Below are 25,852 nucleotides of genomic sequence, written 5' to 3'. Positions count from 1 at the left end.
CATTTTATCTATATACTGTATATCTCTCTGATCCAACTCATTTGACACTTCTACTTAGTGAATACAATTAACACAGGACACAACTATTTTTATTATTGTCATTTATTAAGTCAGTAACATGTTTTCCAATTTTTTTAATGAAACATTTTTTGAGATGCCACTTACATCTAATACCATTATTTATACAGCGTGCAAGCATAAACATATTTACATGGATATAAGATATGATATGGATATAGAGGTAAATAGTATAATAGATTATTGGAGCAACAAATATCTCAAAATTATGGATTGTTCTATAACTGGTATCAGAGGGTAGCCTCTATAGACGAGCAGCCTTGAGTGTGCGCTCTGTGCATGCACAGATCAATCGGCTTTGCGGACGTGTGTGTATAGCTCCAGTGAGCTGTGTGCTGGAGATAGGGCAGGATTGCTACATAGAGGCTATTGCCCGAGGAGTTTTGCTCCACATTTCAGCAACTCCACGCCCCGCTAGCCTCTTCATGTAATTTGCATATATACAAGATATTCTTTTATCAGGATATCGGCTGCTGAAGATTTTGAAATAAAAAGTACAGGACTTATCCCGAATAAAAGAACCTGCCATTGGATCTACCTTTTTAGGTAGATCCGTGAAGGTACATTTTTTTTTAAATGTTCAATTTATTGAAATATTTAAGAAAATCCAAACAATCCTTTATTGCCATTTTAGAAACCTCAACACATTTAAATAGAAAATAATCAAAGGGTCTTACAGTTGTCAAAATGATATAATACATAATGTAAAAAAATGACATCTTACCCAGCCCCGAAGACTGAAGTTTGAAACAGGTACGAGTGTTAGAATATGAATATGCAAGACATTGTAGTAGTAGGATAAAACAAAGCTATAAAGACACAGCTTGAGACCCTAGGGAGGAGGAAGAAGCCATTAGAAGAGTGGGCACTGTCATGTTATTGCCGGGTCTGTAGGGGTTAATCAGAGTTGCTGGGTCTAATCACAACAAGTCCAGCTCTGATCAAACATCTGCCCCATGGGGTTATTTTCCCCCAGTATCTGGGGCTCTTATAGTTGCCCTAGTTACAAAGTAAAACTTGTAAGGGAACCCACTAGGGTTCTTTTATGACCTCATGGGGGACATATAAATTAAAACGTACACACAAACACAAAATAGTAATTAATATTTAAAAACACACATTCCCAAGAAATTACAAAAAAAAACCCTTGCTACTCTATAAAAAACATGTGCCCAAGACTTTACATGTCAACACGACGGTCACGAAATAGAGAATTCATTTATAATGTTCATTTTGAGTTAATTTGAAAATCAAAAAAATCTTTATATTTATATACTGTACGTTACTTTGGTTCTACTTTTTGTAAATTTAAGCCCCCCAAAAAATAAAAATGAAAATATGTCCTTAAATGTTTTAACTTAGCCCAATGTGTCATGAAAAAACTCTGCAAAAAAAAATTTAAGATACCAAACACAAAAAAATGTGGCCCTTAATTCACTAAATAAGAACATTTGTAAGAAATGTCTCTGTCATTGAAACCTTTTCTGGCCTGGTCATTGGAGGGTTAAAAATAACAAAAAACAGTATAAAAAGGTCAGTGTGCTTATTTTTCTATTTCACTGAATTCGGATATTTTGGGCTTCCCAGTATATTGCACAGAATGTTACAGGGAGCCCTGGGAGGGGCAGTTTGTCTCTCCTTTCCCCCCTCTGTAAAGCAAGACAGGAAATCATGGGGGTCTTTAATCATGGGGGATTAAGATGCTTCAACATAGGTAAAGGGAGTACACATTAAACATCTGTGTTGGGGGCAGGTTCACAATCCTCCCCTTCTCTGTTGGGGTCATCAGGATTTTCATCTAAAGCCCTTTCAACCCTGAAGGGAATGGATCTCAGGAAACCGTGTCTAAAATCTTGGCCCATAAAAACATAAATGATCGGGTTGATACAACTATTCAGAGAAGCCAGGCCGCTAATAATAGTATTTACTATAAAGAATTGATAGTTATTGAGATTTCTGTGGCTAAATGTTAGTGGCCAAATGTAATACGGAGCCCAACAGAAGAAGAAACCCAATATAACAGCGGTGATGATCCTGTAGGGTCTCTGAGATCTCTGGGGTCTATTACTTTTTCTAAGTTTGAGGAAAATGGTGACATAACTGGTGACAATGATGAGGAAAGGGATCACAAACATTATAAATAACCTGATCAGGTAACTCATCTTTCTGTAATAGAGTTTATAAGGGACATAATAACACCATTCAGAGAAATCACGTAATACAAACACATGTATGGTAATTAATGAGCCTGAGATGAGAAAACTCATCACCCAGATAATTCCTGCAGTGATTCTCACTAGTTTCTGTGTCCTATGGACTTTAGCCCAAAATGGCCACATGACCGATACCCAGCGATCAACACTCATGGCCGTCAGGAGGAGAACACTGGCGCTCATGTTTATACTGAACACAATAATGCTACAAAGACAAGTAATGGCAGCAGTAAGATAAGAGAAAATATCAAACATTCCTAAGCGCAGGGGGAGAGAAGCGCAACACAGGAAGTCAGCGATAGCCAACTGGAGGAACCACACGGCACTGATTGTCTTCTTCATCCTGAATCCGGCAATCCAGATGACTAATCCATTCCCGATAATCCCAAGGATGAGAATGATGCTGAATAATGTAATAGATGTGACTCTTAAATATGGGTCATATAAATAAGATAAGAAATTGCTCAATTCCTTGTATTCTTCAGCAAATGACCTTAGAAGACAGAATAGGGGAGGAGTTAGGATCAGGGGCAAATGATTGCACCATAATAACTGAATCTGAATGAAATGTACGAGGTTAGAAGCAACATTTAAAGCAAAGTAACATTGTAGTCAGTGACACCAGTGCGTTATTACTTCTCAGGTCCCAGAGGCTCGTTTTATCCTTCTTCTTGACTTGTTACACCTCTTGGTCATATATGTAATAAATAGAGATGAGCGAACATGCTCGTCCGAGCTTGATGCTCGGTCGAGCATTAGGGTACTCGAAACTGCTCGTTACTCGGACGAATACTTCGCCCGCTCGAGAAAATGGCAGCTCCCGCCGTTTTGCTTTTTGGCGGCCAGAAACAGAGCCAATCACAAGCCAGGAGACTCTGCACTCCACCCAGCATGACGTGGTACCCTTACACGTCGATAGCAGTGGTTGGCTGGCCAGATCAGGTGACCCTGGGATAGACTAGCCGCTGGCCGCGCTGCTCGGATCATTCTGTCTCTGGATGCCGCTAGGGAGAGAGCTGCTGCTGGTCAGGGAAAGCGTTAGGGTGTTCTATTAGCTTACTGTTAGGCAGGAGTGATTCTCAAAGAACCCAACAGCCCTTCTTAGGGCTACAATAACGTTCTACTTTTTTTATTTTAATTTGCATCTAGTACCATTTTGTGAGGAATTAGCAGGGGGACTTGCTACCGTTGTGTTTAGCTCTTAGTGGCACACATATCCATAGCAAAGACCGAAGTGGGAAAATTCAGTAGGGGTTGGATTTCTATTAGGCAATAACTCAGTGTCATCTCATCTGGCATAGTAGTGTGCTTCCTTTGATACTTGGCTAGAAAATAGCCATAGGAGAATACAAACAGCTTCTTGAAGCCTACAGTAGCGTTCTATATATTTGATTTCTGGTTGATCTGCTGGTGGCTGTAGTTTCTGCAGTGCATGTACTTGCCAATTCTGAGCAATTTGTAGTGAGACTTGCGACCGCTGTGTTCTGCGCTTAGTGGCGCACATATCCATAGCAAAGGCCGAAGTGGCAAAATTCAGTAGGGGTTGGATTTCTATTAGGCAATAACTCAGTGTCATCTCATCTGGCATAGTAGTGTGCTTCCTTTGATACTTGGCTAGAAAATAGCCATAGGAGAATACAAACAGCTTCTTGAAGCCTACAGTAGCGTTCTATATATTTGATTTCTGGTTGATCTGCTGGTGGCTGTAGTTTCTGCAGTGCATGTACTTGCCAATTCTGAGCAATTTGTAGTGAGACTTGCGACCGCTGTGTTCTGCGCTTAGTGGCGCACATATCCATAGCAAAGGCCGAAGTGGCAAAATTCAGTAGGGGTTGGATTTCTATTAGGCACTAACTCAGTGTCATCTCATCTGGCATAGTAGTGTGCTTCCTTTGATACTTGGCTAGAAAATAGCCATAGCAATAGGATAGGATTGTTTGGTTTTAAAAACTCAAAAAAAAACAAAAAACACAAAAAAAAAAAAAAACACAAAAAAACACAAAAAAAAACAAAAAGAAGTAAAAAAAAAAAAAAAGTTATAACTCTCATTTTAAAAATGTTTAACCCGAGGGCTAGGGGTAGAGGACGAGGGCGGGGACGTGGGCGTCCAACTACTGCAGGGGTCAGAGGCCGTGGTCCTGGGCGGGGTGAGACACCACCTGCTGATGAGGGAGCAGGGGAACGCCGCAGAGCTACACTCCCTAGGTTCATGTCTGAAGTTACTGGGACTCGTGGTAGAGCACTGTTGAGGCCAGAACAGTGCGAACAGGTGATGTCGTGGATTGCTGACAATGCTTCGAGCAATTTGTCCACCACCAGTCAGTCTTCCACGCAGTCCACCCATGTCACCGAAATCCCCACTCCTCCAGCTCCTGCACCTCAGCCTCCTCCCCCCCAGTCTGCCCCCTCCCAGGAAAATTTGGCATTTGAACCGGCATACTCTGAGGAACTGTTTTCTGGACCCTTCCCACAGTCACAAACCACTTGTCCGGTTGCTGCTGAGCAATTTTCCGATGCCCAGGTTTTCCACCAGTCACAGTCTGTGGGTGATGATGACCTTCTTGACGTAGTGGAAGTGTGTAAAGAGGTGTCCGACGATGAGGAGACACGGTTGTCAGACAGTGGGGAAGTTGTTGTCAGGGTAGGAAGTCCGAGGGGGGAGCAGACTGAGGGATCGGAGGATGATGAGGTGACAGACCCAAGCTGGGTTGAGAGGCCGGGTGAACACAGTGCTTCTGAGACGGAGGAGAGTCCTCGACCTGAACAGGTTGGAAGAGGCAGTGGTGGGGCCAGACGGAGAGGCAGGGCCAGAGCTGGTGCATCAGCGCCACTGTCAACTAGTGAAGCTCCCGTGGTGAGGGCTCTTGCGGCGAGGGCTAGATCTTCAGAAGTGTGGAGGTTCTTTAAGGAAACACCGGATGACCGACGGACTGTGGTGTGCAACATTTGCCAAACCAGGCTCAGCAGGGGTTCCACCACTACTAGCTTAACTACCACCAGTATGCGCAGGCATATGAATGCTAAGCACCCCACTCAGTGGCAACAAGCCCGTTCACCTCCGGCCGTGCACACCACTGCTCCTTCCCCTGTGTCAGCTGCTAGTCAGCCCCCTGCCCAGGACCCTGGCACAAAAACCCCATCGTCGCCTCCACGATCCTCCACAGCATCCACCAGCGTTCAGCTCTCCATACCCCAGACGCTGGAGCGGAAACGCAAATATAGTGCAACCCACCCGCACGCCCAAGCCCTTAATGTGCACATCTCCAGATTGCTTAGCCTGGAGATGCTGCCCTATAGGCTAGTAGAGACCGAGGCCTTTCGCAACCTCATGGCGGCGGCCGCCCCTCGGTATTCGGTCCCCAGCCGCCACTACTTTTCCCGATGTGCCGTCCCAGCCCTGCACCAGCACGTGTCAGACAACATCATCCGTGCCCTGACCAACGCCGTTTCTGACAAGGTCCACCTGACCACGGACACGTGGACGAGTGCTGCCGGGCAGGGCCACTATATATCGCTGACGGCACATTGGGTTAACTTGGTGGAGGCTGGGAGCGAGTCTGACCCTGGGGCTGCTCATATACTGCCGACGCCGAGGATTGCGGGGCCTACCTCGGTCCAGGTCTTTCAGGCCTACTATGCCTCCTCCTCCTCCCACCCCTCCTCCACCTCCTCCTCCGAACTACCATCCGTGGGCACGGCGCCATCAGTCGGTAGCTCTAGGCACAGCAGCAGTGCCGTCGCTAAGCGACAGCAGGCGGTGCTCAAACTGCTGAGCCTAGGCGACAAAAGGCACACCGCCCAAGAGCTATTACAGGGCATCACGGCGCAGACTGATCTGTGGCTGGCACCGCTGAACCTCAAGCCGGGAATGGTTGTGTGTGACAACGGCCGTAACCTGGTGGCGGCTCTGCAACTCGGCAGACTGACACATGTGCCATGCCTGGCCCATGTGTTAAATCTGATAGTGCAGCGTTTCCTCAAGACATACCCCAATCTGTCTGATTTGCTCACGAAGGTGCGCCGCATCTGTGCGCATTTCAGGAAGTCCAGCCCAGATGCTGCCACTCTCAGGGCAGCGCAGCGCCGCCTCCAACTGCCCGCTCACCGACTGTTGTGCGACGTGCCCACGAGGTGGAATTCAACACTGACCATGTTATCCAGAGTTTACCAGCAGCGCAGAGCGATTGTAGACTGCCAGATGTCAACTTCCACCAGAACTGGTAGTCAGGTCAGTCAGCTTCCTCAAGTCTACAATGAGGAGTGGACGTGGATGTCTGATATCTGTCAGGTGCTGAGTAACTTTGAGGAGTCAACACAGATGGTCAGTGGCGATGCCGCCATCATCAGCCTCACCATCCCGCTGCTTGGCCTGTTGAAAAACTCTCTGGTCAGCATGAAGTCGGAAGCTTTGCGCTCGTCACAAGAGACGGGGGAAGAATATTCCCTTGTTGATAGCCAAAGCACCCTGAGGTCTGTTTCTCAGCGCATATCGGAGGAGGTGGAGGTGGAGGAGGATGAGGAGGAAGAGGAGGAGAATGTTGGCGAGACACAAGAGGGGACCATTGTTGAGTCCTTCACTGTTCAGCGTGTATGGGCAGAAGAAGAGGAGTTGGAGGAGTTGGAGGAGGAGGAAATGGACAGTCAGGCCAGTGAGGGGAGTGAATTCTTACGCGTTGGTACTCTGGCGCATATGGCAGATTTCATGCTAGGCTGCCTATCCCGTGACCCTCGCGTTCAAAGAATTTATTCCAGCACCGATTACTGGGTGTTCACTCTCCTGGACCCACGGTACAAGCAAAATCTTCCCACTCTCATCCCTGGAGAGGAAAGGAGTGTGAGAATGCATGAATACCAGCAGGCCCTGGTGCACAAGCTGAAACAGTATTTCCCTTCTGACAGCGCTAGCGGCAGAGTGCGTAGTTCTGCGGGACAAGTAGCGAGGGAGAGTAGGCGAGCAGGCAGCTTGTCCAGCACTGGCAAGGGTACGCTTTACAAGGCTTTTGCCAGCTTTATGTCACCCCAGCAAGACACTGTCACCTGTCCCCAGTCTCGGCAGAGTAGGGCTGATCTTTACAGAAAGATGGTGAGGGAGTACGTAGCTGACCATACCATCGTCCTAAATGATCACACAATTCCCTACAACTACTGGGTTTCAAAGCTGGACATGTGGCACGAACTGGCGCTGTACGCCTTGGAGGTTCTTGCCTGCCCTGCCGCTAGCGTCTTGTCCGAGCGGGTTTTCAGTGCAGCTGGTGGCATCATCACCGATAAGCGTACACGCCTGTCGACTGACAGCGCTGACAGGCTGACGCTTATTAAAATGAATAAAGGCTGGATTTCTCAGAATTTCCAATCTCCACCAGGTGAAGGAAGCTCAACCTGAATAATTGATCCACTCCTCCTCCTCCTCCTCATTTTCCTCCTTCTCCTCCTCTTTGTACAGTAAAGCAGAGGAAAATGGCTATTTTTTGACAGGGCCCACTGGCTCTTGCTATAGTACTTCATGCATTTAATTTTTCTGGAGGGCCACCTACCCGGTCCTCTGTTTGAAACAATTTTTGTGAGTGCCACATACAGGCACTCAATCTATTCCATTTTTCTGGAGGGCCACCTACCCGGTCCTCTGTTTTAAAAAATTTTTGGGACTGCCACATACAGGCACTCAATCTATTCCATTTTACTGGAGGGCCACCTACCTGCTCCTCTGGTTTGAAACATTTTTGGGACTGCCACATACAGGCACTCAATCTATTCCATTTTACTGCAGGGCCACCTACCTGCTCCTCTGGTTTGAACAATTTTTGGGACTGCCACATACAGGCACTCAATCTATTCCATTTTACTGGAGGGCCACCTACCTGCTCCTCTGGTTTGAAACATTTTTGGGACTGCCACATACAGGCACTCAATCTATTCCATTTTACTGCAGGGCCACCTACCTGCTCCTCTGGTTTGAACAATTTTTGGGACTGCCACATACAGGCACTCAATCTATTCCATTTTACTGGAGGGCCACCTACCTGCTCCTCTGGTTTGAAACATTTTTGGGACTGCCACATACAGGCACTCAATCTATTCCATTTTACTGCAGGGCCACCTACCTGCTCCTCTGGTTTGAACAATTTTTGGGACTGCCACATACAGGCACTCAATCTATTCCATTTTACTGGAGGGCCACCTACCTGCTCCTCTGGTTTGAAACATTTTTGGGACTGCCACATACAGGCACTCAATCTATTCCATTTTACTGCAGGGCCACCTACCTGCTCCTCTGGTTTGAACAATTTTTGGGACTGCCACATACAGGCACTCAATCTATTCCATTTTACTGGAGGGCCACCTACCTGCTCCTCTGGTTTGAAACATTTTTGGGACTGCCACATACAGGCACTCAATCTATTCCATTTTACTGCAGGGCCACCTACCTGCTCCTCTGGTTTGAACAATTTTTGGGACTGCCACATACAGGCACTCAATCTATTCCATTTTACTGGAGGGCCACCTACCTGCTCCTCTGGTTTGAAACATTTTTGGGACTGCCACATACAGGCACTCAATCTATTCCATTTTACTGCAGGGCCACCTACCTGCTCCTCTGGTTTGAACAATTTTTGGGACTGCCACATACAGGCACTCAATCTATTCCATTTTACTGCAGGGCCACCTACCTGCTCCTCTGGTTTGAACAATTTTTGGGACTGCCACATACAGGCACTCAATCTATTCCATTTTACTGGAGGGCCACCTACCTGCTCCTCTGGTTTGAAGAATTTTTGGGACTGCCACATACAGGCACTCAATCTATTCCATTTTACTGGAGGGCCACCTACCTGCTCCTCTGGTTTGAAACATTTTTGGGACTGCCACATACAGGCACTCAATCTATCCCATTTTACTGGAGGGCCACCTACCTGCTCCTCTGGTTTGAAAAATGTTTGGGACTGCCACATACAGGCACTATCCAAATTAAATTGTCTCCATAGCAGCCTCCACACGTTGTCTCCATTGCTACCTCCAAAAGTCGTCCATATAGCTGCCTCCATACATCGTCCCTTTATCAAACGAGGTGTGTCAGGCAGAAATTTGGGTTGTTTTCATGGATTCCACATCAAAGTTGTTAACTTTGTCGCCACCCTGCTGTGTTATCCACAAAATATACTGGCAAACTTTTACCATTTAGGGATATTATTTCAGCGCTTCTTGCGCATCTGTTTACATTCCCCTCACCCGCCATATCCTAAACTTATAAGAACGCTACTACACTTGATCTTATACAAAAGGTTCTTAGAAGTGCTGTTTGGGGAGTAGCCTAGAGACAGGGGCTTGGATTGGCGAAAGCTCGCCTGGCAGCGGAACGCCAGCTCCATGCGCATCATGCGCTTCTTGCGCATCTGTTTACATTCCCCTCACCCGCCATATCCCAAACTTATAAGAACGCTACTACACTTAACTTGGTGCAGGCTGGGACCGAGTCTGACCCTGGGGCTGGTCATATACTGCCGACGCAGAGAATTGCGGGGCCTACCTCGGTCCAGGTCTCAAAGGCCTACTATACCTCCTCCCACCCCTCCTCCACCTCCTCCTCCTCCGAATTACCATCCGTGGGCATGGCGCCATCAGTCGGTAGCTCTAGGCACAGCAGCAGTGCCGTCGCTAAGCGACAGCAGGCGGTGCTGAAACTGCTGAGCCTAGGCGATAAAAGGCACACCGCCCAAGAGCTATTACAGGGCATTCCACATCAAAGTTGTTAACTTTGTCGCCACCCTGCTGTGTAATCCACAAAATATACTTGCAAACTTTTACCATTTAGGGATATTATTTCAGCGCTTCTTGCGCATCTGTTTACATTCCCCTCACCCGCCATATCCTAAACTTATAAGAACGCTACTACACTTGATCTTATACAAAAGGTTCTTAGAAGTGCTGTTTGGGGAGTAGCCTATAGACAGGGGCTTGGATTGGCGAAAGCTCGCCTGGCAGCGGAGCGCCAGCTCCATGCCAAGATCCAACTAACATAGTTTTAACTGCAGCACCTTTAATCTACTACTAGTTCACTGCCTCCATACATGGTCCCCTTATCAAACGAGCTGTGTCAGGCAGAATTTTGGGTTGTTTTCATGGCTTCCATGTTAACTTTGTCGCCACCCTGCTGTGTAATCCACAAAATATACTGGCAAACTTTTATCATGTACCGATATTATTTGAGCGCTTCTTGCTCACCTCCTTTGGTTCCTCTCTGCCACCCATTGGTTTGAAGCCTGAGTCCATTTAGGGTATGTCGCCATGACACTCTCTAGCCTGCTGCCGCTGCCTCTGCATGCCGTCCCCTATAGTGTCAGGGTCAATTATTGGATGTTTTAGATGCTATCTAGCTTCATTCTGTCACTCTGTCTTGGCCATGCTGTTGCCCATAATTTTGGCATAATGGTGCGATTAGGCAGCCTCAGAGGCATCCATGCATGCTGCCCCTGCTGTTTCCTGTCCATTTCCGTGGTGTTTCCATCCTTTTCTGAGGTTCCCAGGTGTTTGGCCAAGCTTCCCTGTGCAGAGCCTTGGTCCCCTTGAAAAATGCTCGAGTCTCCCATTGACTTCAATGGGGTTCGTTATTCGAGACGAGCACTCGAGCATCGGGAAAAGTTCGTCTCGAATAACGAGTACCCGAGCATTTTAGTGTTCGCTCATCTCTAGTAATAAACATGAACGTTTGACATATTTCTATTTTCATATTTGCTAAAAACCTAAAAAGTTTACTTCCTAAATCTTCTCATCTTTCACACCTCAATACATGTTCCATATGGATCATAGCGTTTTCTTGTGTAATCTTATCAATGTTTGACATGTGCCTCTAAATCTCAGGTGTGATAGATATACAAATGACCTGCATCTTATTGTATGTCTGGTAGCTTTTTGATCCTCGAATGGATCGGTGGTGAAATAGCTCAAAATCTTTTGTTGGAAGAAGTGACCTTATTAACCACTCAACGTTTTATGACATACTAGTATATCACAACTTCACTAAGGGAGTATGGAGAGCTCTCATGGGCTAATATATTGCCATGCTAGCAGGTTGTTGCAGTTTGCAGCAAACACCGGTACACCCACAATTGATGTTAACCCAATCACAGGAGGTAACCTTTTAACTACCGCTGGCAAAGCCTCAGATCTGTAGCAAATTCTCCATATACTGCAGTACCTTAGCATTGCAGTACATGGTATGAGCAATCAGACTCCCTAGGGTTATAACAACCAAGGGGATCTGAAATAGTTTAAATTTAAAAAAAAGTTACAAATCCCTTTCCAAAATAAATAAAATCAAAAACATGTCAAGTATCTCTACATCCCAAAATTCTCTGAAAATCTTCCAAAATATAAAAATGGTTATTTCCAGCGTTGAACTTCAAGCTCAAATCTCCAAAATGACATTTTTACCATTTTGAAATTTTGTATAAAATGTATTCAAAAGGCTTCACAACCTGCAAATTGGTAGCAATGTAAACATCATCTCATCTGCAAAAAATTACCCTGACAAAGGTCTGAAGTATCAAAAAATTATTAGCATCCGAAAATGGAAAAATAAACAATTTTTTCGTGCTGAAGGTTTTAAATATTTAAAATGTGTTTAAAGACCTTTATATCATTCATTAAGGTTTTTATTGATCATGCACATTCACAAATAACAGGCACTGATGAGTATTCCAGACCCAGTATGTGATACAGGTCTTGTATAAGCTGACAGGGGTATTGAGTACATAGTGATGTAACTGGTTTACAATGAGTGGAAACAGAGAATAACGAGGTAAAACATGTTCAACCTTCATGGGCCTAACCCGGCCGTCTGTAATGTTTTAAACAACCCAGACAGAGAGGAGGGGAATAAAAGAAATGGGAGGGGAGACAAGACAGGAACTGGAGAAGCCGGGGAGGGTGAGCGGCATAAAGGAGAGCAGAGCATCTTAAGTCACGATGTTGTGGTTGGAATTAGTGACGTCAGTAGTCAGCCAGGAGCGAAAAGTGACCCAGGGAAGCCAAGTCTTGTGGAACGTCTCAAATTTAACCAAATCCATGTGATCATAAAGATATATCATTTGTCGCACAGAGTGAAAGCTGTAAAAACTGAGCCCACAATAAAATGGTGCAAAAGCTTTTGGAATTTTTTTCCCCAAGTCCCCGTATATGGCAATGCAATATGAAATACTGTCACTACAAAGTACAATCTGTTTCACAGAAAACAAGCCCTCATATATCTATGTATAGGGAAAAATAAAAAAGTGATACAATTTTGAAAGTGGGGAGGGAAAAATGGAAAAAACAAAAAAAGGGCCCGGTTATTTGGGAGTTATAAGGCTAAGCCTGGATGGAGGAGGATCGTGTAACTACCAGGCTGAGGTAGTAAAAGCACTGCTCCAGGATAACTACAGTGACACAAATTGGGAAACCAAGACTATTGGATGTCTTTTTGTTTTTATGAAATTTTTTGCAAATTCCATGTAGTAATTAGAGATGAGCGAACATACTCGTCCGAGCTTGATGCTCGTTCGAGCATTAGCGTACTCGAAACTGCTCGTTGCTCGGACAAATACTTCGCCCGCTCGAGAAAATGGCATCTCCCGCCGTTTTGCTTTTTGGCGGCCAGAAACAGAGCCAATCACAAGCCAGGAGACTCTGCACTCCACCCAGCATGACGTGGTACCCTTACACGTCGATAGCAGTGGTTGGCTGGCCAGATGAGGTGACCCTGGGATAGACTAGCCGCTGCCCGCGCTGCTCGGATCATTCTGTGTCTGGATGCCGCTAGGGAGAGAGCTGCTGCTGGTCAGGGAAAGCGTTAGGCTGTTCTATTAGAATAGTGTTAGGCAGGAGTGATTCTACAAGAACCCAACAGCCCTTCTTAGGGCTACAATAACGTTATACATTTTTTTTTTTTATTTGCAGCTAGTACCATATTGTGAGGAATTTGCAGGGGGACTTGCTACCGTTGTGTTTAGCTCTTAGTGACACACATATCCACCTCAAACACCAAAGTGGGACAATTTATTAGGGGTTTGTTTTCAATTAGGCACAGTCTGCCATTTACTTTTTATTTTACGTTTATTTTTTCATAACTCAGCGTCATCTCATCTGGCATAGCAGTGTGCTTTCATACTTGGCTAGAAAATAGCCATAGCAATAGGATAGCATCGTTTGGTTTAAAAAACTAAAAAACACAAAAAAAAAAAAACACAAAAAAAAAGTAAAAAAAAAAATTAAAGTTATAACTTTCATTTTCAAAATGTTTAACCCGAGGGCTAGGGGTAGAGGACGAGGGCGGGGACGTGGGCGTCCAACTACTGCAGGGGTCAGAGGCCGTGGTCCTGGGCGGGGTGAGACACCACCTGCTGATGAGGGAGCAGGGGAACGCCGCAGAGCTACACTCCCTAGGTTCATGTCTGAAGTTACTGGGACTCGTGGTAGAGCACTGTTGAGGCCAGAACAGTGCGAATAGATGATGTTGTGGATTGCCGACAATGCTTCGAGCAATTTGTCCACCAGTCAGTCTTCCACGCAGTCCACCCATGTCACCGAAATCGGCACTCCTCCAGCTCCTGCACCTCAGCCTCCTCCCCCCCAGTCTGCCCCCTCCCAGGAAAATTTGGCATTTGAACCGGCATACTCTGAGGAACTGTTTTCTAGACCCTTCCCACAGTCACAAACCACTTGTCCGGTTGCTGCTGAGCAATTTTCCGATGCCCAGGTTTTCCACCAGTCGCAGTCTGTGGGTGATGATGACCTTCTTGACGTAGTGGAAGAAGTGTGTAAAGAGGTGTCCAACGATGAGGAGACGCGGTTGTCAGACAGTGGTGAAGTTGTTGTCAGGGCAGGAAGTCCGAGGGGGGAGCAGACTGAGGGATCGGAGGATGATGAGGTGACAGACCCAAGCTGGGTTGATAGGCCGGGTGAACACAGTGCTTCTGAGACGGAGGAGAGTCCTCGACCAGAACAGGTTGGAAGAGGCAGTGGTGGGGCCAGATGGAGAGGCAGGGCCAGAGCTGGTGCATCAGCACCAAATGTGTCACGTAGTGAAGCTCCCGTGGCGAGGGCTCCTGCGGCGAGGGCTAGATTTTCAGAAGTCTGGAGGTTCTTTAACCCCTTAACGCTCTGCGCCGTAGCTCTACGGCGCAGAGGTATAAGGGATGTATGAAGAGGGCTCACGGGCTGAGTCCTCTTCATACAGAGGTGGGGGTTTTTGCATTTTGCACAAAACCCCCACCGCTAATAACCGCGGTCGGTGCTTGCACCGATCGCGGCTATTAACCCTCTAAACGCCGCCCGCAAAGTCGCGGGCGGCGTTTAAAAGACGGCGGCGCGCGGGCGCCGCCATCTTTTTTTCGATCGCCACGCCCCCGAACGTCATCGGGGGGCGGCGATCGGTTACCATGGTAGCCTCGTGTCTTCTCTTGACACGAGGCTACATGGTTTATGCAGGTTCGTTACAATGAGCCAGTGGCTCATTGTAATGTAAGACCTGCAAAAACGCCATATATTGCAATACTGTAGTATTGCAGTATATGGTAGGAGCGATCTGATCATCTAGGGTTATTGTACCCTAGATGGTCTAAAAAATAGTGAAAAAAAAAAGAAAAAAAAAAGTTTAAAAAATAAAAAAAATTAATAAAATATTAAAAGTTCAAATCACCCCCCTTTCCCTAGAACGGATATAAAACATAACAAACAGTAAAAATCACAGACATATTAGGTATCGCCGCGTCCCAAAATGCCCGATCTATCAAAATATAAAAACTGTTACGGCCGGCGGTGACCTCCGAGGCGGGAAATGGCGCCCAAATGTCCGAAATGCGACTTTTACACCTTTTTACATAACATAAAAAATGAAATAAAAAATGATCAAAATGTCACACAGACCTCAAAATGGTAGCAATGAAAACGTTGCCTCATTTCGCAAAAAATGACCCCTCACACATTTCCGTGCGCCAAAGTATGAAAAAGTTATTAGCGTCAGAAGATGGCAAAAATTTTTTTTTCTTTTTTGTACACATTCGTTTAATTTTTGAAAATGTATTAAAACACAATAAAACCTATATAAATTTGGTATCACCGCGATCGCACCGAACCAAAGAATAAAGTAGGCGTGTTATTTGGAGCGAAGAGTGAAAGTCGTAAAAACTGAGCCCACAAGAACGTGACGCACGTGCGGTTTTTTTTCAATTTTTCCACATTTGGAATTTTTTTTCAGCTTCGCAGTACACGGCATGTTAAAATAAATAACATTACGGGAAAGTAAAATTTGTTACGCACAAAATAAGCCCTCACACAGGTCTGTACACGTAAAAATGAAAAAGTTATGGATTTTTGAAGTTGGAGAGCGAGAAATGAGCCGGAAAACCCTCCGTCCTTAAGGGGTTAAGGAAACACCGGATGACCGACGGACTGTGGTGTGCAACCTTTGCCAAACCAGGATCAGCAGGGGTTCCACAACTACTAGCTTAACTACCACCAGTATGCGCAGGCATATGAATGCTAAACACCCCACTCAGTGGCACCAAGCCCGTTCACCACCGGCCGTGCACACCACTGCTCCTTCCCCTGTGTCAGCTGATAGTCAGCCCCCTGCCCAGGACCCTGGCACAAAAACCCCATCGTCGCCTCCACGATCCTCCACAGCATCCACCAGCGTTCAGCTCTCCATACCCCAGACGCTGGAGCGGAAAAGGAAATATAGTGCAACCCACCCGCACGCCCAAGCCCTTAATGTCCACATCTCCAGATTGCTTAGCCTGGAGATGCTGCCCTATAGGCTAGTAGAGACCGAGGCCTTTCGCAACCTCATGGCGGCGGCCGCCCCTCGGTATTCGGTCCCCAGCCGCCACTAATTTTCCCGATGTGCCGTCCCAGCCCTGCACCAGCACGTGTCGGACAACATCATCCGTGCCCTGACCAACGCCGTTTCTGACAAGGTCCACCTGACCACGGACACGTGGACGAGTGCTGCCGGGCAGGGCCACTATATATCGCTGACGGCACATTGGGTTAACTTGGTGGAGGCTGGGACCGAGTCTGACCCTGCGGCTGGTCATATACTGCCGACGCTGAGGATTGCGGGGCCTACCTCGGTCCAGGTCTTTCAGGCCTACTATGCCTCCTCCTCCTCCCACCCCTCCTCCACCTCCTCCTCCGAACTACCATCCGTGGGCATGGCGCCATCAGTCGCTAGCTCTAGGCACAGCAGCAGTGCCGTCGCTAAGCGACAGCAGGCGGTGCTCAAACTGCTGAGCCTAGCGATAAAAGGCACACCGCCCAAGAACTATTACAGGGCATCACGGCGCAGACTGATCTGTGGCTGGCACCGCTGAACCTGAAGCCAGGCATGGTTGTGTGTGACAACGTCCGTAACCTGGTGGCGGCTCTGCAACTCGGCAGACTGGCACATGTGCCATGCCTGACCCATGTGTTAAATCTGATAGTTCAGCGTTTCCTCAAGACATACCCCAATCTGTCTGATTTGATCACGAAGGTGCACTGCATCTGTGCGCATTTCAGGAAGTCCAGCACAGATGCTGCCACTCTCAGGGCAGCGCAGCGCCGCCTCCAACTGCCCGCTCACCGACTGTTGTGCGACGTGCCCATGAGGTGGAATTCAACATTAACCATGTTATCCAGAGTTTACCAGCAGCGCAGAGCGATTGTAGACTGCCAGATGTCAACTTCCACCAGAACTGGTAGTCAGGTCAGTCAGCTTCCTCAAGTCTACAATGAGGAGTGGACGTGGATGTCTGATATCTGTCAGGTGCTGAGTAACTTCGAGGAGTCAACACAGATGGTCAGTGGCAATGCCGCCATCATCAGCCTGACCATCCCGCTGCTTGGCCTGTTGAAAAACTCTCTGATCAGCATGAAGTCGGAAGCTTTGCGCTCGTCACAAGAGACGGGGGAAGAAGATTCCCTTGTTGATAGCCAAAGCACCCTCAGGTCTGTTTCTCAGCGCATATCGGAGGAAGTGGAGGAGGATGAGGAGGAAGAGGAGGAGAATGTTGGCGAGACACAAGAGGGGACCATTGTTGAGTCCTTCACTGTTCAGCGTGTATGGGCAGAAGAAGAGGAGTTGGAGGAGGAGGAAATGGACAGTCAGGCCAGTGAGGGGAGTGAATTCTTGCGCGTTGGTACTCTGGCGCATATGGCAGATTTCATGCTAGGCTGCCTATCCCGTGACCCTCGCGTTCAAAGAATTTATTCCAGCACCGATTACTGGGTGTTCACTCTCCTGGACCCACGGTACAAGCAAAATCTTTCCACTCTCATCCCTGGAGAGGAAAGGAGTGTGAGAATGCATGAATACCAGCAGGCCCTGGTGCACAAGCTGAAACAGTATTTCCCTTCTGACAGCGCTAGCGGCAGAGTGCATAGTTCTGCGGGACAAGTAGCGAGGGAGAGTAGGCGAGCAGGCAGCTTGTCCAGCACTGGCAAGGGTACGCTTTACAAGGCTTTTGCCAGCTTTATGTCACCCCAGCAAGACACTGTCACCTGTCCCCAGTCTCGGCAGAGTAGGGCTGATCTTTACAGAAAGATGGTGAGGGAGTATGTAGCTGACCATACCATCGTCCTAAATGATCACACAGCTCCCTACAACTACTGGGTTTCAAAGCTGGACATGTGGCACGAACTGGCGCTGTACGCCTTGGAGGTTCTTTCCTGCTCTGCCGCTAGCGTGTTGTCCGAGCGGGTTTTCAGTGCAGCTGGTGGCATCATCACCGATAAGCGTACACGCCTGTCGACTGACAGCGCTGACAGGCTGACGCTTATTAAGATGAATAAAGCCTGGATTTCTCCTAATTTCCAATCTCCACCAGGTGAAGGAAGCTCAACCTGAATAATTTATGCACTCCTCCTCCTCATTTTCCTCCTTCTCCTCCTCTTTGTACACTAAAGCAGAGGAAACTGGCTATTTTTTGACAGGGCCCACTGGCTCTAGCTACAGTACTTTATGCATTTAATTTTTCTGGAGGGCCACCTACCCGGTCCTCTGTTTTAAACAATTTTTGGGACTACCACAAACAGGCACTCAATCTATTCAATTTTTCTGGAGGGCCACCTACCTGCTCCTCTGGTTTGAAAACTTTTTTGGACTGCCACATACAGGCACTCAATCTATTTCATTTTTCTGGAGGGCCACCTACCTGCTCCTCTGGTTTGAAAACTTTTTTGGACTGCCACATACAGGCACTATCCAAATTAAATTGTCTCCATAGCAGCCTCCACATGTTGTCTCCATTGCTACCTCCAAAAGTCGTCCATATAGCTGCCTCCATATATCGTCCCCTTATCAAACGAGGTGTGTCAGGCAGAAATTTGGGTTGTTTTCATGGATTCCACATCAAAGTTGTTAACTTTGTCGCCACCCTGCTGTGTTATCCACAAAATATACTGGCAAACTTTTATGATTAACCGATATTATTTCAGCGCTTCTTGCTCATCTGTTGATTACACTGCTGTGTAATCCACAAAATATACTGGCAAACTTTTACCATTTACGGATATTATTTCAGCGCTACTTGCGCATCCGTTTACATTCCCCTCACCCGCCATATCCCAAACTTATAAGTACGCTACTACACTTAACATGGTGGAGGCTGGGACCGAGTCTGACCCTGGGGCTGGTCATATACTGCTGATGCCGAGGATTGCGGGGCCTACCTCGGTCCAGGTCTCAAAGGCCTACTATACCTCCTCCTCCTCCCACCCCTCCTCCACCTCCTCCTCCTCCGAATTACCATCCGTGGGCATGGCGCCATCAGTCGGTAGCTCTAGGCACAGCAGCAGTGCCGTCACTAAGCGACAGCAGGCGGTGCTCAAACTGCTGAGCCTAGCGATAAAAGGCACACCGCCCAATAGCTATTACAGGGCATTCCACATCAAACTTGTTAACTTTCTTGCCACCCTGCTGTGTAATCCACAAAATATACTGGCAAACTTTTATCATTTACCGATATTATTTCAACGCTTCTTGCGCATCTGTTTACATTCCCCTCACCCGCCATATCCCAAACTTATAAGAACGCTACTACACTTGATCTAATACAAAAGGTTCTTAGAAGTGCTGTTTGGGGAGTAGCCTAGAGACAGGGGCTTGGATTGGCGAAAACTCGCCCGGCAGCGGAGCGCCAGCTCCATCCCAAGATCCTCTGAATTACCATCCGTGGGCATGGCGCCATCAGTCGGTAGCTCTAGGCACAGCAGCAGTGCCGTCGCTAAGCGACAGCAGGCCGTGCTCAAACTGTCGAGCCTAGGCGATAAAAGGCACACCGCCCAAGAGCTATTACAGGGCATCACGGCGCAGACCGATGTGTGGCTGGCACCGCTGAACCTGAAGCCAGGCATGGTTGTGTGTGACAACGGCCGTAACCTGGTGGCGGCTCTGCAACTCGGCAGACTGACACATGTGCCATGCCTGGCCCATGTGTTAAATCTCATAGTTCAGCGTTTCCTCAAGCCATATCCCAAACTTATAAGAACGCTACTACACTTGATCTTATACAAAAGGTTCTTAGAAGTGCTGTTTGGGGAGTAGCCTAGAGAAAGGGGCTTGGATTGGCGAAAGCTCGCCTGGCAGTGGAGCGCCAGCTCCATCCCAAGATCCAACTAACATAGTTTTAACTGCAGCACCTTTAAACTACTACTAGTTCACTGCCTCCATACATGGTCCCCTTATCAAACGAGCTGTATCAGGCAGAATTTTGGGTTGTTTTCATGGATTCCACATCAAACTTGTTAACTTTGTCGCCACCCTGCTGTGTAATCCACAAAATATACTGGCAAACTTTTATCATTTACCGATATTATTTCAGCGCTTCTTGCGCATCTGTTTACATTCCCCTCACCCGCCATATCCCAAACTTATAAGAACGCTACTACACTTGATCTTATACAAAAGGTTCTTAGAAGTGCTGTTTGGGGAGTAGCCTAGAGACAGGGGCTTGGATTGGCTAAAGCTCGCCTGGCAGCGGAGCGCCAGCTCCATCCCAAGATCCAACTAACATAGTTTTAACTGCAGCACCTTTAATCTACTACTAGTTCACTGCCTCCATACATGGTCCCCTTATCAAACGAGCTGTGTCAGGCAGAATTTTCAGGTGTTTCACCAGATACATAGTGGAACACGGCCCATCTGTCGCCGCCATGCTGGAGACCTGAAGTTGCAATTATAGCAGCGCAATATGGATGCCCCATACTGTCGCTCTTAATCATGGAACCATTTCCGTAAAAACAATTAAAAATAGAACCACTATGCTATACCATTATTCCTAGGTGAAATATTCAAACGACCCGGCCTGCTTTGAAAATTATAATTTTTTCAAAGTAAACGCTTCTGGCCCCCAGGCCCATTTTGGGTTGGGAGGAGCCGAGAGACAGGGGCTTGGACAGGCAAAAGCTCGCCTGGCAGCGGACCGCCAGCTCCATCCCAAGATTAGGCAGCCTCAGAGGCATCCATGCATGCTGCCCCTGCTGTTTCCTGTCCATTTCGCCTCCACGATCCTCCACAGCGTCCACCAATGTCTCCATGTGCAACTTTCAACTGTCTATACCCCAGACGCTGGAGCACGAGAGGATATGCAGCACATCATCCCCTTATCAAACGAGCTGTGTCAGGCAGAATTTTCAGGTGTTTCACCAGATACATAGTGGAACTCGGCCCATCTGTCGCCGCCATGCTGGAGACCTAAAAGTTGCAATCATAGCAGCGCAATATGAATGCCCCATTACTGTCGCTCTTAATCATGGAAGTCGTCTCCATGGCTGCCTCCACATGTCGTAACTTATCAAAAGAGCTGTGTCAGGCTCATTTTTCGGGTGTTTCACCAGATACGTTATGGAACTTGGTCACTATGTCGCCACCATGCTGTGTTATCGACTAAATATACCGTCAACCTTTTGTTCACATAGGAAATCATTTCACCTCCTTTGGTGAAACCTGAGTCCATTTAGGGTATGTCGCCATGACACTCTCTAGCCTGCCACTGCTTCCGCTGCCTCTGCATGCCGTCCCCTATAGTGTCAGGGTCAATTATTGGATGTTTTAGATGCTATCTAGCTTCATTCTGTCACTCTGTCATGGCCATGCTGTTGCCCATAATTTTGGCATAATGGTACGATTAAGCAGCCTCAGAGGCATCCATGCATGCTGCCCCTGCTGTTTCCTGTCCATTTCCGTGGTGTTTCCATCCTTTTCTGAGGTTCCCAGGTGTTTGGCCAAGCTTCCCTGTGCAGAGCCTTGGTCCCCTTGAAAAATGCTCGAGTCTCCCATTGACTTCAATGGGGCTCGTTATTCGAGACGAGCACTCGAGCATCGGGAAAAGTTCGTCTCGAATAACGAGTACCCGAGCATTTTAGTGCTCGCTCATCTCTAGTAGTAATGCATTTTTTTCTTTAATTTGGCTTTGCAACCTTTGGTAGAGATATTATTGTATATGTGCATATGTGTTCACTACCCCTGCCAGCTCCAGCAGTTTGGAGCTGAGGTGCCAAGTGTCTGTAAACAAACGGGGGGACAGCAGTAACGGATGGTGGCACAGGAGGTGGTAAGTACTTGTTAATTTTTACAGGCTTCCCCAGCCCACCTATAGAATTTTTATGAAAGCTGGAGAATGTCGCACCCATGTCGCACCCTTTAATGTCGCAGCCGTGTCATGGAGGCTGGAGGTTCTTGTCAGTGACAGTCAGGTTTCTTAATTTCTATGTAACATCTTTAAAGACTATAAAATGCATAGAATGACGCTGCCCTAAAGAAGAAATTATTCGAATAAAAATACAAATTAATGTTTCTTTGTCATGATGAATCTTCCCCATTTTTTCTCAAAATTGTTCACAAGTTTTGCTTGATTATCACAGACAGAAAAGCATCATACTGAAATAATTGATACAGAATAAAGGAATATAAACCTACCCATTATAATCCGGTGTTGAGGTCCAGTTGTAATCAGCAGGATCCATTCTCTGTAACTATAGAAATGAAAACAAAATGAATAATAAATATAATAACCGGGTGTTATGTACTTTCCTCATAACGATAGTGCAGTAGGGGGTTGGGGTCTCTACATTGTACTCTATATATTATTTATCTATCATACGGAGATATGACTGAGTTTTTATAGGCTAGAGCAGTGATGGTGAACCTTTTAGAGACTAGGTGCCCAAGCTACAACCATAACCCACTTAGAATTGGTAAAATATATTAGCTCCGTATCCCAAAAACATTGGGGGGGGGGGGGCCCAAGTAGCTTCTATCACTTCGGGTACAGAACTTGTCCCAACCTGAATTCTCTTCTAATTCTACACTCAATACAAATAATGTTCTTGTAGAAATATAATCCTATTCAATTGATAATTACATTTTTTAATGCTGTTATATAAACTATTATAATTGTCTGATACAACTACAGATTTATTTTAAGCTTCAATATTTGAATTATAATAATTTAGATTTTTTATGTATGTTTTAGATATAATTTAGAGATTACTTTAAAAGAAAGAAAAGCCAAATAGATGATCACATATTGTAATTCCTGATTTTTCCCCAATATTTTGTGTATCTCTTTACCTTTCCTTTGTTCTCTTCCAGGATCTCCTTCCGTTGGTCAGTGAGTGCAGATGATCTTCTGGGTAAATGCAGGACCCTTGCTATTATCTATTTACTGTATATACTGTAAACTTCTCTAACCCAACCCATCCACCACTTCTACTGAGTGCATAAAATTATCACAGGAAACAATGATTACTTGTTCATGATTTATTTAGTTAATACAACATTAAGTAATTATGCAGAAAAATGCTCCTAAAATATTTATTTCTGTAAAAACATTATAAGAAAGGTTATTTCTTAAAACTTAAATGTGAATAAAAGAGTAAAATCTTAAAAAGAAAAACTTCTTGGCACCGGCTGCTAGGGCTATGGCGGTGCAGAGCATGGAGCCCGGTAGGAGGCAGCTGCCGCTTCTTCTTACAAAGTTTTCCTGCAGAATCGGGGCACCTGCACACAACAGATTTATTTTGCTCCTTTTTGTACAGCAAATACACTGCCACATTTTATTCTATGACATCGTCTTCGTGGCCTTTTTTCCGCTGCCTCTTGAATGACCTTGCAGTCATTGCCACAAGAATCGAGCATGTCCTGTTCTGTGTTGTGTTTGTGGCTCCTTACATCCCATTATTTTCTATGGATCTGCAAGGAATACGACCCATATTTTGTTGTGATGTGGGGCCTAGATTTTTCCAGTCTTCTGTTGGGAATGAATGGAGCAAATCATTTGTTCCACACCTCTCCCATATCGTGGGATAAACGGATGAAAGATTATCTAGACCACATAAAGAAGGGAAAAGCTTTGGATGAAGGAAACATCTGAGCATCTAAGAAGAGCGTAAGAGCTGCAGGGAACGAGCAGCTATGGAAGTTTTGTCATTTTCCTTTCTTTTTCTTTTAAGTTTTGCATTTTTTTCTTTTAGAATTGTTTTCAGTCATTTCTTTTAGTGTGCGTCCGCTTAAAATTATTTTTTTTTTAAATTTAAGGTGATAAAAGTGAAGACTCACTGGAGGGGGCCGAGCGGCTCGGGTCAGTTCAGGAAGTGACCATAATATGAACAATGACTGTATACTTGTCAGATAATGTTTTTGAGGCCGGTAGTGGATGTTGTCAAGTAAATTTATGTATTGTAAATACAACTTTGTTGATCCCTGTAATGACGGTCGGCACTAGCACTGGGCATACCTGGGCAAGTGCTGGGGCCCAGAGCTGCTGGGGCCCCATATAAGGCTCTATCTAATGAATCCAAAGGGTGTGAGAGGGGTTTATCTAGAGCTGCACCAGTTCTCTGTATTGCCCTACCCCACTCTATGAGACTAATACCCAACCCCCAATGCTTCAAACATTCTCTTACAACTCATTTATTTAGGCAGGGCTATCACACTTGCTGACTGCATGCAACTTTAACTCTTTACCAACCAATTCTCGGTATTCCCTTTATCTGTTATCCAGAAAATGCTTCTCTGCAGTCCCACTGACTTTGGACTTTGTATTTAAGGTGGTGGCTGATGGGTGGTTCAAGTAGCAGCATTTTTTTTTATTTATTAAATTATCTTTATTCCATCCCATTATAAAAATGGCTGGTCCACTATACAAGCTCTTTTAGCTCATTTGTCACCCCCTCATCCTCATAGACTGTAAGCTGTTGTGTCACTCCATCATCCTCATAGACTGTAAGTTCTTGTGTCCTCCCTCATACTCATAGAGTGTAAGCACTTGTGTCACCCCCTCATCCTCATAGACTGTAAGCTCTTGTGTCACCCCATCATCCTCATAGACTGTGAGCTCTTGTGTCACCCCCTCATCCTCATAGACTGTAAGCTCTTGTGTCTCCCCCTCATCCTCATAGACTGTAAGTTCTTGTGTCCTCCCTCATCCTCATAGAGTGTAAGCACTTGTGTCACCCCCTCATCCTCATAGACTGTAAGCTCTTGTGCCACCCCCTCATCCTCATAGACTGCAAGCTCTTGTGTCACCCCCTCATCCTCATAAACTGTAAGCTCTTGTGTCACCTCCTCATCCTCATAGACTGTAAGCACTTGTGTCAGCCCCTCATCCTCCTAGACTGCGAGCTCTTGTGTCACCTCCTCATCCTCATAGACTGTAAGCTGTTGTGTCACCCCCTCATCGTCTTAGACTGTAAGCTCTTGTGTAACCCCTTCATCCTCATAGTCTGTAAGCTCTTGTGTCACCCCCTCATCCTCATAGACTGTAAGCTCTTGTGTAACCCCCTTATCCTCATAGACTGTAAGCTGTTGTGTCAACCCCTTATCCTCATAGACTGTAACCTCTTGTGTCACCCCCTCATCGTCTTAGACTGTAAGCTCTTGTGTCACCCCCTCATCCTCATAGACTGTAAGCTCTTGTGTCACCCCCTCATCCTCATAGACTGTAAGCTCTTGTGTCACCCCCTCATCCTCAAAGACTGTTAGCTCTTGTGTCCTCCCCTCATCCTCATAGACTGTAAGCACTTGTGTCCTCTCCTCATCCTCATAGACTGTAAGCACTTGTGTCCTCTCCTCGTCCTCATAGACTGTAAGCTCTTGTGTCTCCAGATTATTATTATTCATTTATATCAAATACCCATGAGGGGGCTGTTTGGTAAAGTAGGGATGTTTTAGGGAACAGTAGTTTGTTTTAGTTCATGAATTTTTAATGCAGTCACGTGAATTCACTTCAAAAATGCCACTGTGGCTCTATCGCCCAGGGGCCTACTAAAACCTGGAGCCGGCCCTACTCTGGATGAGTTAGGGGTACGGTTGCAAACAATAATGTTACAGTTAATATTATATAAACAGGGGAACACAAACTAGACAGTTTACGCTTGTTGCTTTCTTAGTCCTACTAATTACATGGTTACAAACATACAAGCTCCAAAGACTTTTTTTCATGCAAACATAGACAAAAAACTTTTTCTGACACAATAATATATCTTCTACTGAATTCCTTGGTGATTAAAGGGGTTTTCCAATTCCGTTAGCTTCCTGACGGCCG

The 25,852-nt window shown here is 46.1% G+C and overlaps 2 protein-coding genes across 2 annotated transcripts in view; both read right to left on the bottom strand.

Moving 5' to 3' along the window:
* LOC140065365 (C3a anaphylatoxin chemotactic receptor-like) overlaps window positions 1-22,929 on the bottom strand; it is a 35,730-nt gene extending 12,801 nt beyond the window's left edge. Inside the window, exons 1-2 of the mRNA XM_072112959.1 lie at window positions 22,879-22,929; window positions 22,225-22,280 (exon numbers count right to left, since the gene is read on the bottom strand). The gene's annotated coding sequence lies outside the window, so the exon portion shown is untranslated. The remainder of the gene's footprint in view (window positions 1-22,224; window positions 22,281-22,878) is intronic.
* Window positions 1,809-22,343, bottom strand: LOC140065835 (chemerin-like receptor 1). The gene is made up of 3 exons (XM_072113391.1): window positions 22,335-22,343; window positions 22,225-22,280; window positions 1,809-2,784 (listed from the first exon to the last, which is right to left on the bottom strand). Exons 1-3 carry the CDS (start codon window positions 22,341-22,343, stop codon window positions 1,809-1,811), a joined length of 1,041 nt encoding a protein of 346 aa, XP_071969492.1.
* Window positions 22,930-25,852: the final 2,923 nt, after the last annotated feature.

The sequence above is a fragment of the Engystomops pustulosus genome, chromosome 6 (genome assembly GCF_040894005.1).
Source record: "Engystomops pustulosus chromosome 6, aEngPut4.maternal, whole genome shotgun sequence".
NCBI lineage: Eukaryota > Metazoa > Chordata > Amphibia > Anura > Leptodactylidae > Engystomops > Engystomops pustulosus.
The sequence above is the reverse complement of the archived record's forward strand: the minus strand, read 5'-3'. Positions and strand labels throughout refer to the sequence as shown.